The 13044-nt window shown below is 41.2% G+C and overlaps 1 protein-coding gene across 5 annotated transcripts in view; it reads right to left on the bottom strand.

Moving 5' to 3' along the window:
- The window catches only part of ARHGAP6 (Rho GTPase activating protein 6), a 251129-nt gene that overhangs the window by 19240 nt on the left and 218845 nt on the right, over positions 1 to 13044 (bottom strand). For all 5 annotated transcript variants that reach the window (XM_077343246.1, XM_077343248.1, XM_077343249.1 and 2 more), the window contains exons 4-5: positions 5538 to 5794; positions 1648 to 1843 (exon numbers count right to left, since the gene is read on the bottom strand). In XM_077343246.1, coding sequence (XP_077199361.1) covers positions 1648 to 1843; positions 5538 to 5794 — 453 coding nt within the window. The remainder of the gene's footprint in view (positions 1 to 1647; positions 1844 to 5537; positions 5795 to 13044) is intronic.

Raw genomic sequence — 13044 nt, 5'->3', positions numbered from 1 at the left:
AAGAAACAGTACCCTGGTATTTTGGCGGTTTGAGTATACTGAGCTTCCTTGCAAATTGTTACTTTCCAATATTTCAAATATTTCCAATATTCCCCCCCCCCGGTATTTTGGAAGTTTGAGTATACCGAGCCCCCTTGCAAATTGGTGCTTTCCAATATTCCCAAGCTGCAATACCAGTGTGGCATTCAGATTCAATAAATATCTGGGAATGCTGAATTTTTTCAGCTTCATTATAGCCTATGGGGACCAGTATAGGCAATGGTCCTCATCAGCTTTAATGCACAGCAATCAATTTGTGGGTATCTGGGGGCTATATTGTTTTTTGATGCAGAGGCACCAAATTTGCAACATAGCTGCTGGTGACTCTCCCCAACCAAACGCCCCACCAGTTTGAAAAAAAAATTGGACCAGAGACACTGTCCCATCCTCCAATGTTTCTAATGGATTTTTAAAGGTATTTAAACTTTAACAGGAACACTGTCCCTTTAATATTTAAATACCTTTTGCAAGCCATGGCAGCAGCAATGTGAGTGAACTCTAAATTGATTTAAAGGGCTCACAGTCCCTTTAAATGTACTTTAACTGCAATTATACGAAGATCCCAAATGTCAGAAAGCCAAAAAATATCAATTAAGTATTTTTGTGGGTTTTTTTCATCTCAGATTAACAAAATGCACACTCCTAATACAGGGATGTGCATTTTTTTCTTCTTGTTCAAGTCTACTGGACCTTACATTTTTGCAGATTTCTGAAAAATCCAAGATCCTAATACCATAGAAGTATTTGGACCTGGGATTTTTCAGAAATTCTGTTTTTATTTTTTTTTCTGGGTCCAACAGACCTGAGATTAAAAAATAAGGAACCCAACAACCCAAGAGCAGCAAAGCAGCAAAATACAGCTAAGTGGGAACTCCCACCTCTCAGCTGTTTCCTCAAACTTTTCTGCAGTCTATTTAAACCAGCCTGCCTTACATGGACTTTAGAAGAAGGTGGGGGGTGGGGGGCAGCTGATAGGCAGGAAGCACCCTTCCAGCCTCTCAGCTGTTTCCCCAATCTTTTCTACAGTCTCTTTAAGTCAGCCTGATTTAAATGAAGTGCAGAAGTGGGGAGGGAACGGAAACAGGAAAGGAACAGTCTCCCAGCCTGTCAGTTGTTTCCCCAATCTTCCTGATTCCCAAAGATACCAGGAATCCCCCCCCCCAAAAAAAACCCTCCCAGATTATTTTGGGGTGCTAAAATATACCTGAAAAATATAAACAAGGTAATTTTAGGGTGTATTTTTTTATTCATGGAGATCCAAATGCACACCAATAGGCTGATGTTCAAACTAGATGTGACAAGAATGCACAGGTCCTTCCATGCATGACTAAGGGGCCCTGTGTTTATTTTTAATCAAAACTGAAGCACATTAGAAGGAAATCAGAAAGGTTTGTGTTGGAAAATGTTTAAAAGCAATTGTTAGCAAATTATCACAGAGTAGATGTAGGATTTCATTATCCTCTCCCTCATAGTCCATTTGGGTTAAAAGTATACATATATAATTCTACTTTCCATGCCATGCCAAAAGGAAAATATGTGAATTGTGAATAAACACAAAAGGATCTTCCAGTCACATCTAGGTTGACTGTGAAGTTGAAACACACATACCGTGTTTTTCTAAATGCTGGCAACAGCTGTCTACAAGCCGAGGAACCTGCCTGTAAATAGGGTTGAGACTTAGTTTTTTGTCCCTGGCCTTTTTTTTCTTGCTCTGAGTTTCAGCAGGTAATGACAGCTGTAGAGCTTCCAGCAGTCGAGACTGACTGTCATCAAGATCCGTAATAGAGTCGACTGACATGGCACCCTGCAATACACACAAATGTAAGCAACTGGTATGTATGCAGATATTTCACTGGTTACTCTCAGCCCCATTTGGATTCTGAGCTCTTAGAAAATCTGCCCATAAATCCAAGCTTTTCTTCAGAATTGTAAAACAGATAGAATCTTAGCACAAAGGAATGGGCATACTAAGCAAATAGAAACATTTAAGAAATTTACATCCATGATTTATCTTCTACATCAGTAAAATATAACAACCAATTATAGAAGTAGAACAACAAGGTGTTCCAATGAAAGCCTTAAATAAAACATTACCAATTACAGGGAATAACCAGTCCTAAAGACATGAGAATGTCTTGGGTGTTCAATAACGCCACCATATAGGGATCATGACTGGTTATCCTGAGGAGATGGGGAAAACTCTTTAACTTTCAATCTAGCATAGAGAAAAGTTATTTAGGTATGAGCATCACTGCTAAAGGAAGCGAGGCAAGTGTATTTAGACTCAGAAACTGGTTTCCACAGACAAAATGTAAGGTATAAAGCAGCTATCAAGCTTTCTATTTAAAAAACAAACAAACAGAGATGGTTACATTTAGTCTCTAATGCTGCCCGAAAGACTGCATCGTTTCTACAAGGCTCCAAAAGCATTCTAGCAGATAGTAAAATTCTTACATTCCGTAAGGACAGTTGAATGGTACCTAGAGTCATGCAAATAGTCTTCAACACCTAATGATGCTCTTTCATTATTCTTCCTAAAATACTTTGCCAGGAGACAGAATACCAATTTCACTAAGAAAAAAAATAGCTAGGCTGGCACCATTTACCTACCTGATACATTAAATACACTTGTAATATACAAAAATAAATTTAATAAATCAGCAATCAAACTTGCCATACATGGAACCAAAGAAGCAAAGCTACTTATGAATTAAATGCACATAAAACATAAACACACTGTTAAAAACCTCCACAGCATATATTATTATTAATTTGATTTGTATATTCTAAACATTTTTACAACTTACTTAAATTTCTACAGCATATACCCTTGTACTTTTAAATAATAAACCAGATGACATAGACATTGCTGTTTGGTTACAATCTTACTAACACTTGCAAATTCACAAGTCTAACTATAAGTTCTCTCTCCAATCCTATTCAATATCTTTATGCGCCCCCCCCCCCGCTCAACTGGTGCGGAGGTTTGGGCAGTGTTGTCACCAATATGCTGATGACACCCAGCTCTTCCTCCTGATGGATGGCCACTCTGAATGTCCCCCAGAAACATTAGCTAGCTGCCTCGAAGAAGTGATGAGGTGGCTCAAGCAGAGTTGTCTAAAGCTTAACCCTTAAAAGACGGATGTCCTGTGGATGGGCAGGAAGGGCCCAAGCGAGAAAACACACCTACTCAACCTGGATGGAGTGCAGCTATCAGTGGCCCACTCCGCCAGGAACCTTGGTATGATTCTTGATACCTCCCTCTCAATGGAGGCTCAATTCATGATGGTAGCATGGCTGGTATTTTACCACCTTTGCCAAGCCAAACTACTAACGTCCTACTTAGCCACAGTGATTCACATGATAGTCACCTCTAGACTGGACTACTGCAACACGCTTTATGCAGGCCTGCCCTTAACCTCGATCCAGAAACTATAACGTCCAGAACACAGCTGCCAGGGTCCTCTCAGCAACACCTTGGAGGTCCCACATTTGGCCCATCCTCCAGCAGCTTCACTGGTCAAATTCCAGATCAGGCTTAAGGTTCTGGTTATCACCTTTAAGGCCATACGCAGTCTGGGCCCAGCATACCTGAGGGATCATCTCTTTGACTACATCCCACAAAGAGCCTTACGTTCTACCACCTCCAACTTCCTGGTGATCCCTGGCCCCAAGGAAGCTTGCTTGACCTCAACTAGGGCCAGAGCTTTCTCTATCCTGGCCCCCACATGGTGGAACTAGCTCCCAGAGGAGATCAGGGCCCTAACGGAACTTAAACAGTTCTGCATGGCCTGAAAAAGGGAGCTCCTCCACCAGGCATTTGGTTGAGGTCAACCTGAATCACCACTTCCCATTGGCCCCTGAGCCTCCCTCCTATGGCTATCACTGCAGGTCCATCCAGCCCACTGGGCCCTCAGTATGCATTGATTTAATGTTTCCCAATTGTTCTATCATTCTATGGAATGGTTTATCATTCCCTTTATTCTAACGTTCTATTGTTCTATTGCTGTTTGCTGTTATCACTGTATTATTGTTACAAATATTGAGTTATCTGTATCGTTCCTGTTTTATATAAACCACCATGAGCCTTTGGGGAGGATGGTATATAAATAGAACGAACGAACGAATGAATATGGTTTGTATGAATGTGACTGGATCTATGAAGTGGCAAGTATTAAGTTTGTGACCACACAGCATTCTCTATGGCATGCTATTTTTATTTTTAAAAAGTATAAGAGTCCACTATAGAAATCATAAAAATCTCATGTTCTGAGATGTACTTGTAATGTAAATAAAAATCTGTATACAAAATGTCAGAAAGATGAGGAAAAATAAGCAGAAAGAAAGTGACACTCTGATAAGATTTTCCATCAGTTGTGTACAAAACACTATAGAAGAAAGTTCCAGACTAGCAAGCAGAATGATTAAGCAAGACATAATGCATGCAGCATTTATTTAACTTCTATAGTAAACTGTGGCGTCCATGCAATTATTTCATATATAGAGATATGAGAAGTTGAAACAGAATATTTTAACAGTACAGCAATTTTAAAGCTAAAATGGTATGTACAGTCATACTGAATCAGCAATCTTATGAATCAGCAATCCTACTGAATCAGCAATCAAAGAGAGGGTTTATTTTGCACCAAGTTACATATTGGGAAGTTACAGTAGAGAAGTCAGGACACTTGAGGCAATGTGTGAAGTATAAACCAGTACATTCTAGACTGAAATATGTCATGCCCTTTATAATTATAAGTTTCAATGCTATTGTCAAAATAATTGATGTTTACATGGATTTTAAATGGGTAATAAAAAAATGCCCAAAACAAATTCAGGGGGAAAAAATTTATATATCTATTTTTTTCACGTCAGAGATTTAGTGGCACATCTAAGAGAAAAAAGTTTTTCTTCCAGATATTCTGGGGATCGCTACTCTCTTTGAGGGACCTCAGACTGGCAACGGGAAATTATATGCATCAACATTGGCTAACTCCAGTGGTCAGTTTATTTATAGCTCTTATACTAGTGACTTTCGTGAAGAGTCATTTTAAATCTTTTCTTCAACGGAAGAAAACTCCCTGAGATTTTATTACACACACACACACACACACACACAAACACAAACACGCACACTTTTAAAATAATATTTTGGACTTTATTTTCATGAATGTAATTCATCTACTAAAACAAATGAGGAAACCAAAGTATAATATTGCTCCTTAATAAACCAACCAGAATCTGATTTGTGGGAAGAAAAGTTTCCAAAAAATCCTTGGGCCCCCTGAGGTGTTGACAAAAGATTTGTGTCCATCTCATTCTATCGTACAAACAACTGGGAAAGACTGTGTAAATTATAACTTTTATCATTTCAATCATGGCCGACTTTAACTGAACAGCAGTAGAGCAGATCTGGGATTGTAACTTCTCTGAGCAGGAATGCCTGGAAAAGTCTCAGAGTGTCAGCAGGATTCACATAATTCTCACAAGACACTTACTCTCCTCCTTGCTCGTGGGGCTGGCTCTGGCGTGTTAGGTGAAGTAGATTCGTTTGGCGTTTCCGAGGTGGAACTAAGAGATGAGTTACTGCTTGAGAGTTCTTTGTTCTGCCTCTTACTTCCAAATGGCAAAAGGGAGGCAACAAACTCTGAAACTTCCCTCTGCTCTTCTTTCTGAGTATCCTGTTTCAGTTTGTAGGCCCGATCATTAGCTATTACTTGTGATAATGGCATCCCAAATGCTTGAGGAACGAATTCTGAAAATAAAATAAAGCCCACTTACTTAAATTGCTAAAGCAAGCTTCCCAAAGGCTTATGTTATCCTGCTGTGACACTAAATATTTAACATGTTAAAATGGATTCTATATCTCCCAGACAATAGAGTAACAGCATTATACAGAGTAGTTACCATTTTCACATCTGGGAGGTAAAGTTTCCAAAGGATTCAGGAACAATTTTCAGTATAAATGAAGGTGAACAACAGGAGTGTGGAGGTAAAAGAAAAAAGAAGTCAGAGGAAGGAAATGTATGAAGTATGTAAAGATTTTTTTCATCTGCCCCTAATCCCCATTTGCTCTTTGTGCAGGTACCTTATAAAAATACATTATTATAATTTAAATTTCAGCTGTATTCATGGATTAGTAGAAGCAAGGAACCATTAGGCATGAGCCAAACTGACAAAACCATTAATGAGATTAAAAAATTCAATTCAGAGTTGACAGTAAACAAACAATTGGAACACAGACTATTTCTCCAAGTTAACGCTTTGCTTAGCAGGCAGTGTTTTGCTGAGAACAACAGTGAATATGTATATAACACACCAGTGAGTTGATATCACCCAGTTCCTATTAAAGATGGACAGTCACTGTATTTTATTAAGCAATGTCTTCTCTTAAACCAAGTATGAACCATACATATATAAATGAAAAATTACAAAATATTACAAAATATTACAGCAGGACCACAAGAAACAAAATTGTTTTTGAGAAATGAACATGCTATTTTATATTTAACATAGGGTTCTCCTCCCTCTTTTAGACAGGCTATGGCATACTAGCGCATACTAGTCCCTAGTGCAAACTAATGCTAGAGCAATTTGAACAAATATCAAGAAAAACTTTATATTAACAGAACAGGGCAGAAAGTGCACACAAAAGAAGACTGCATTTCCTGGCTATAACAGATTTAAAAGAAAGAAAATACAGCAGTGTATTTCTCCCCTTCCCTCCTGAAATAACCAGTAGTAGAGTGATGTAAGGTACTGTATGACTCTGCCATTGCATTACAATAAAACAGAATTGTCATAAGAATTCACAGAAGTGACCTTGTCAAGTTAGGAAATTTTCAGTTGCTGATTGATTCTCTATCTATAGCAGAGGCCTCCACTCTGCAACAGTTTGTCGCATTGTCAGGGGCTGACCTCGCTTGCATGACTGAGATCTGGGTGCGGGTGGGCGAAACGGTCGCCCTTAAAGAATCAGCCCCCCACCCCGGGTTCATAGTCATGCACTGATCTCGGTCCCACAGTAGGGGAGGGCGGGTGGTTATCTTGGTCCAGGAGTGGAATGTGTCGGTATCAGTGTGGGCTCGGTAGAAAGCTTGGCCATCTGGTTGGTATACCATCCGCTCAACACGCCTCCAGATGTCCTGTTGTGCCTGCTGGAGGAGGCAGCTGCTTGGGCGTTGCAGTACCCGAGGCTTATTATCCTCGGGGACTTCAATGTCCACGAGGATGCGCTGCCACCAGGACTTGGCTCAGACCTGGTGTCGGCCATGGCGACACTAGGGCTTTCGCAATTTGTTGCCGGACCCACACATCAGGCTGGCCATACCTTCGACTTGCTCTCGGTGCAGGGATAGAGGTCAACCAGGGCCAGGGTTTTTTCGATCCTGGCCCCTGCCTGGTGGGATGAGCTCCCAGAAGAGCTGAGGGCATTGGTGGAGCCTTCATAGTTTTGCAGGGTCTGTAAAACAGAGGGCTTTCACTAGGCATCTGGTTGAGGCCAGGACAAGTAAGAACATGGGCCCCTCCTCACAATGGCCAGGACATCAGGACTGCTCCCCAAACCCCTGGAGAACAGTAGGAGGTCTGTTGAGTTGGATGGGTGGGTCGAATTGAGAATTTAAGTTATTTGCCACCGGCGGGAGGCATGTTGGGTTAGGATTAATGGGTTTTGTTGTTTTATGTGGTTTTTTTATCTTGTAACCCACCATGAACCAGCTAGTCTGGGAGTGGTGGATAATAATAATGATGATGATGATGATGATGATGATGATGATGATGATGATGATGATGATATAAAATAAAAATAAATATTTGGTGTGGGATGAAATGGAGGGAAGGGAAATAGAACTGATGTATTAGTTGGTGATATTATGAAAGTCTGGGCTTGGATTCCAAGCTTCCAGTGCACCTTTTCCCATAGTGCTGGTGCTTCTCAGCTACAGAGTTCATTTCTCCAGCTGTGGCCATTCACAAAAAATCAGTGTCTTTCAATGAGTCCAAAAGCACCTGGTGTCAGTGGAAGACACTCCGGTGCAATGGAACACTGTAATCAACCAAGTACAGCACAAGAGAAAGCAAGCCCCTGAAGGATTCCTCCAAGTAAGACTTGAGAAGCTGCTCTTGCACAAATATATGTTAGTAGGTTCTCCAAATGCAGCATGTTAATTAGTCTTCCCTTTAATCTTTCCAACAGTTTGCATCATTCTCAAATAGGCAAAATGTTTCAGGAGCAAAATGTGGATAGGGAGGCACACTTGCTTGCTCACAATCACTACAGAAGAATATTATACCTTTCTTACAATAAATGTATATTAAAATTCACAAGTTGCTCCTTGGCTGAGACAGAATGAATTTATCTATAAAAAGCTACTGCCTCTCCATACAATCAAGATCTAGCAGAGGAAAAAACTGAAATTTTGCTAGCATTCACTTTTATTTTTTTAAGGCTGATCACACAAATGCTTATTTAAAATGTTTATACTCAGAGACAGAAACAACCAAGAATTCCTTGAAAAATGAAACTCTTGGCTTGTTGCTTTTTCATTACAGTAGAAGAGATCATGTAAACAGTAGCAAGGTAGCTGTTTCTGGTATGAAGTGTGGGTGGAGTTTTCCCAAGAGAATGGCTGGTGATGGTAAACACAGGTACATGGATCAAATAATATCCAAGTCCATGTGGATACAGGTTGTTTCACCATGATAAGGTTAACTTAGTAATTTCTGACACAGATGTGAATGTAAATGAATGAACCCTTTTGCTTAACAGAGGGAACATTCTGTACACTTCTGACTGTTTATCTGCATAAAGTCATGTCATAATAAGCTTACGAAACATACTTTAGAAATCCTACATTCTTCTCCTTAGTTACAACGGCCTTCTTACTAGTATGCAAGCATTAAACGACACAAAACACAACATCTGTAAATCAAGGCTTGTGAGCAGGCAAAAATGGGAGAGTACCACTGTGAATGAGAACTCTCAAGACACATCTGTGGAAGGACGCCTACACGTGCTGTGCTGTACAGAGAAGAATGTTTGTTTTGGAGAAGTTGCCTGGCAATGAAAGACATTCACTTTATAAAATAAACTTCTGAAATGCTTGTTAAAAACACAATTGTGCGAGGCACTGAACAGAACATTTTCAACTCACTGTCAAGCATAAAGAGGAAAGGTGGGGGTCGGGGGCTGGCTACGAATGTTGCTTGGAGCAGCGTAGGTTGAACATGAATCAAGTCTCCGCAGTACACTCATGCCCTTACAGAAAAGAACAATACTGAGCGGTTTATTTAAGTGATTGGGCATAACACAAAGGAGAAACCCCACAAAGTCATATTCTGCTTGGAAAGCAACCAGTTGTTCATGTTTCCTCTTGTTTAATATATAAGACACATGGGCACAGTTTTGCAGACGCGTGCTCACTTCAGTAACTACTGAGAGCTGGTTCACCAAAGTTCACATGTACAGCGTGTAAGTTCCCAAGACAAATCTTGGGGAAGGACATCTTTCTTTGACACAAATATTATTACAAGGTGATGATAATGGGTCAGTTCATTTGCAATGGGTCAGTTCATTCGTAAAACTGCAGTTTAATGGAACTAACCATAGTGTTAGCAGTCAGACACATCCTCTCACATAGGGGCAGCTTACAGTCATAAGTCCAGGACTGTCTGACCCAAAATAAAACAAAATGGATGCCAGTCAGGAAAAACCTTGGGCAAGTATTTTAGAAGTGTGAATCAGAAAGGCTGTCTATAGTCTCCACCACTCCTCAGAGAGATGCATAATTTGGGACAATGATTCTCTCAGGATCTATTAAGTCACACTTGGATTAATCCCATCAACATCTAACCTTATTTCCTTTACACTTTAATTAAGTGGCAGATTATCAATGCTTAATTCTATTCACCTCAACCACTAGCCTTCTTATCAGGCACTTGCAGGGCCATCAAGCCTCTCCTACACCTTTGTCCACATCAGGAAAACCCATTGAGTTATTTCCCTCCCCCTCAGCAAACTTGTAATTCCTACCCCACAGAACATTTTGCCCTCTATCTGGAGTACCCTCACCCCAGCAGCCCATGTGGTTCTTGGCTCAGGCATACACTCCCACTGGCATGCAGGACTTCTACTGTTTGGCTCCCCCAAATGCTTGCCATGTTGTTCTTTGACTGCTGCTTGCATGGACCTATTAAAGGCTGGTAATCATTACCCTTTCCTAAAAATACCTCCCCCTTCTCCTTTTTTCTTAGTTCGTTCTTTTGGATATTTCTGCGTGTATAAATCTAATTAATAATAATAATGTATGCATTCTATCTTATTTTTATTTTAAATTAAACCTTTCTGGTGGAACATCTGTCTGGTTTAAATGAAAGTACTCTTAAGGCAGATAATCTTGGTATACATAGGTAGTGAATCCCATTTACTGGCCTCTCGTTCTGTCTCTTTTGCTACTTCCCCCAACTAATTAGCACACTGCATATTTGGGTACCAATAGTTAGTTGGCAGTCTGTCAAACCAGGATCTGAAGCTGGTTCATTTAGCAGAGTTAGTCGTCACTATAGTTTCATAGCTTAATTAGTTTCTAGTAACACCCTAGAGTAGCGGTCCCCAACCTTTCTCAGATCAGGGACCGCCTCCGTGGTGAGGGTAGAGCCGACTGCCCGGGTGCTGCAAAAACGTGCATGCGCAGTTGCCGCACATGCACGTTTTCGCCACCAGGTGGCGCTAACATGCATATGCGACAACTGCATGTGCGCGCTTTCACCACCAGGGGGCGCTGCGCGTGTTTGCGTCACAGGCATTCCAGTGGCTGTGCCTGCCTCTTCCCTTCCTTCTCGCTGCAGGCGGGGGGAGGCAGGCGCGGCTGCCGGCGGCCCAGTACCGTGGCCTTTGTGGCCCGGCAGCAGGCGGCTGACCAGGGGTTGATGACCCCTGCCCTAGAGCACAACAAAATTTGGAGGGGCATGAGCTTCCAAGTGTCAAAACTTCTTTTATTGGGCTTCTGACAAAGGCAGCTTTGACTCGCTAAACCTTATACCACAAAACTCTTAGTGGTGTCTAAGATGCTACTAGATTCAAGTCTAGTTGTTTTACTGCAGATCAGCACACAACAGATCCACAACACTCTGAAATGACAGTTTCATGTGATATACAGATTTGATATCCTGGCTTATTCACAACTTGTTTCCTGTTGATAGTTTCCACCCACTGTGCCTACAGAGCCTCCTCATAAGAGGGGCTCAAATACTGAACTACTCTTTCCTTTGGCCATATTTCAGTGGGGAAAGAATATATTTCAGTGAGGAAAGAACATAACTATACGAGGTCAACAAAAACAATTTAAAAGGGCATATTCTAATAAATAAACCTGGCAAGCTGATACCAAGCCGAGGAAGACACAAGACTGTCCAGGAAAAAGGGGAAAAAACAATCCTGGGAGCCTTTAAACACTGGCTTATGATACTCCTAAGTAATCCCAAAGATTTCTGGGATGTTTCGGAAGCCATTTGCTAGTATTGTGGAAAATCCCAGATACCATTTCAAGAGCGAAACATATAAACTAAAAGCAATAAGGTATTTTTCAGAAAAATATTGTGCTTGGTTATATCTGAGCAGACATCCCTAGTGTAATGTATAGCATGAAACATTGCTGAGACATTTGGAAGGGCAGGTTGTATTTGTGCTATGAAATCAGTAGCAAAAGGTTATTTCTCACTTTTTTGCTTGTTTTTTTATTGTCTGTTTAGCCTAGAGAGGAGACGACTGAGAGGAGATCTGATAACCATCTTCAAGTATTTAAAAGGCTGCCATATGAAGGATGGAGCAGAATTGTTCTCTCTTGCCCGAGAGGGACAGACCAGAATGAATGGGATGAAATTAATTCAAAAGAAATTCCATCTAAACCAGCAGTCCGCAAGCTTCCGCTTGCCGCGGACCGCTGCGGCGTAGTGGGGGGAGAGGGCAGCCTGGGGGCCCGTGCATGCATGGACTGCCGCGCATGCGCGTTTGCACCTGGCAGGGGTGCAAACGCGCGTGCGCAGCAGTCCGTGCATGCGTGTTTGCGCCACCGCCATGCCGGCGGCTGCGGCTTGCCCTCCCGGCCCCTCCAGGCCGCGAGCAAATCGGCCGCTAAAGCGGCCAATTAGCTTGCGGCTCAGCAAGCTTCTCTTCCCTCCCCTCCTGAAGCGAGAAGCTTGCCGGGCCCTAAGAAATGGCCCTAAGAAAGGTACTAAAATCAATACTTCCTATGGCAAGCCATGATTTGATTGATTTTTTGTGAGCTGAATTATGGCTTAATAAACTGTAATTAAAATAAACCATGGCTTCGTATGATGTCTGAACTGAGCTATGGGACTAGTTCAGATGCAGCACCAAACAATGTCTTAAAAAAAAAAGAACTGTGGCTGATTCGTGAACATAGGAAACAACTCAAAGGCAAGTCAAGTCTTGGGTTGCCTTGACAAATACTTACCTCACCGCCAGGAACCTGGCTGATACTCCAGCCTGCTTTGCAGTGTCCAGCTGAAGAGAAAGCCTTGCAAATGCGCTTATCAGAGACCAAAGCCATTATTATGGTTATATGCTACTATTTCTATATTCCGATAGATGAAAATGTAATTAAGTGGTTCATAAATACTAATAAGTTCATATTCTGATTTGAGAGACCCAAATAATTATAGTTAATAGAATGGTAGAATGGCCCATATTTACACAATCATGCTGACCATAATAAAATTAAACCACAGCTTTTTCTTTAAAAAGGGTCTGAATTGAGCCTCCATGACTCTGAGATCTACTGTTTGCTGGGTTCCTGGAACAAAGAAATATACATATAATGTATTTAGTTAATTCACATTATTTATAGTCTCTCTTTCTCACTGGGGCTCAAGGTGGATTACCCAAAAGAGGCAAAACCAATCAACAGTCTCAATTGTCACCTCTTTCTGGATATCTTGTTGCAGCTGTGCTAAATAGTCTAACTATTGTTAGCAACCCTGCTA

This window comes from Paroedura picta, chromosome 6, assembly GCF_049243985.1.
Source record: "Paroedura picta isolate Pp20150507F chromosome 6, Ppicta_v3.0, whole genome shotgun sequence".
In the NCBI taxonomy this organism is placed as follows: Eukaryota; Metazoa; Chordata; class Lepidosauria; order Squamata; family Gekkonidae; genus Paroedura; species Paroedura picta.
This window is presented reverse-complemented; position numbering and strand designations above follow the sequence as displayed.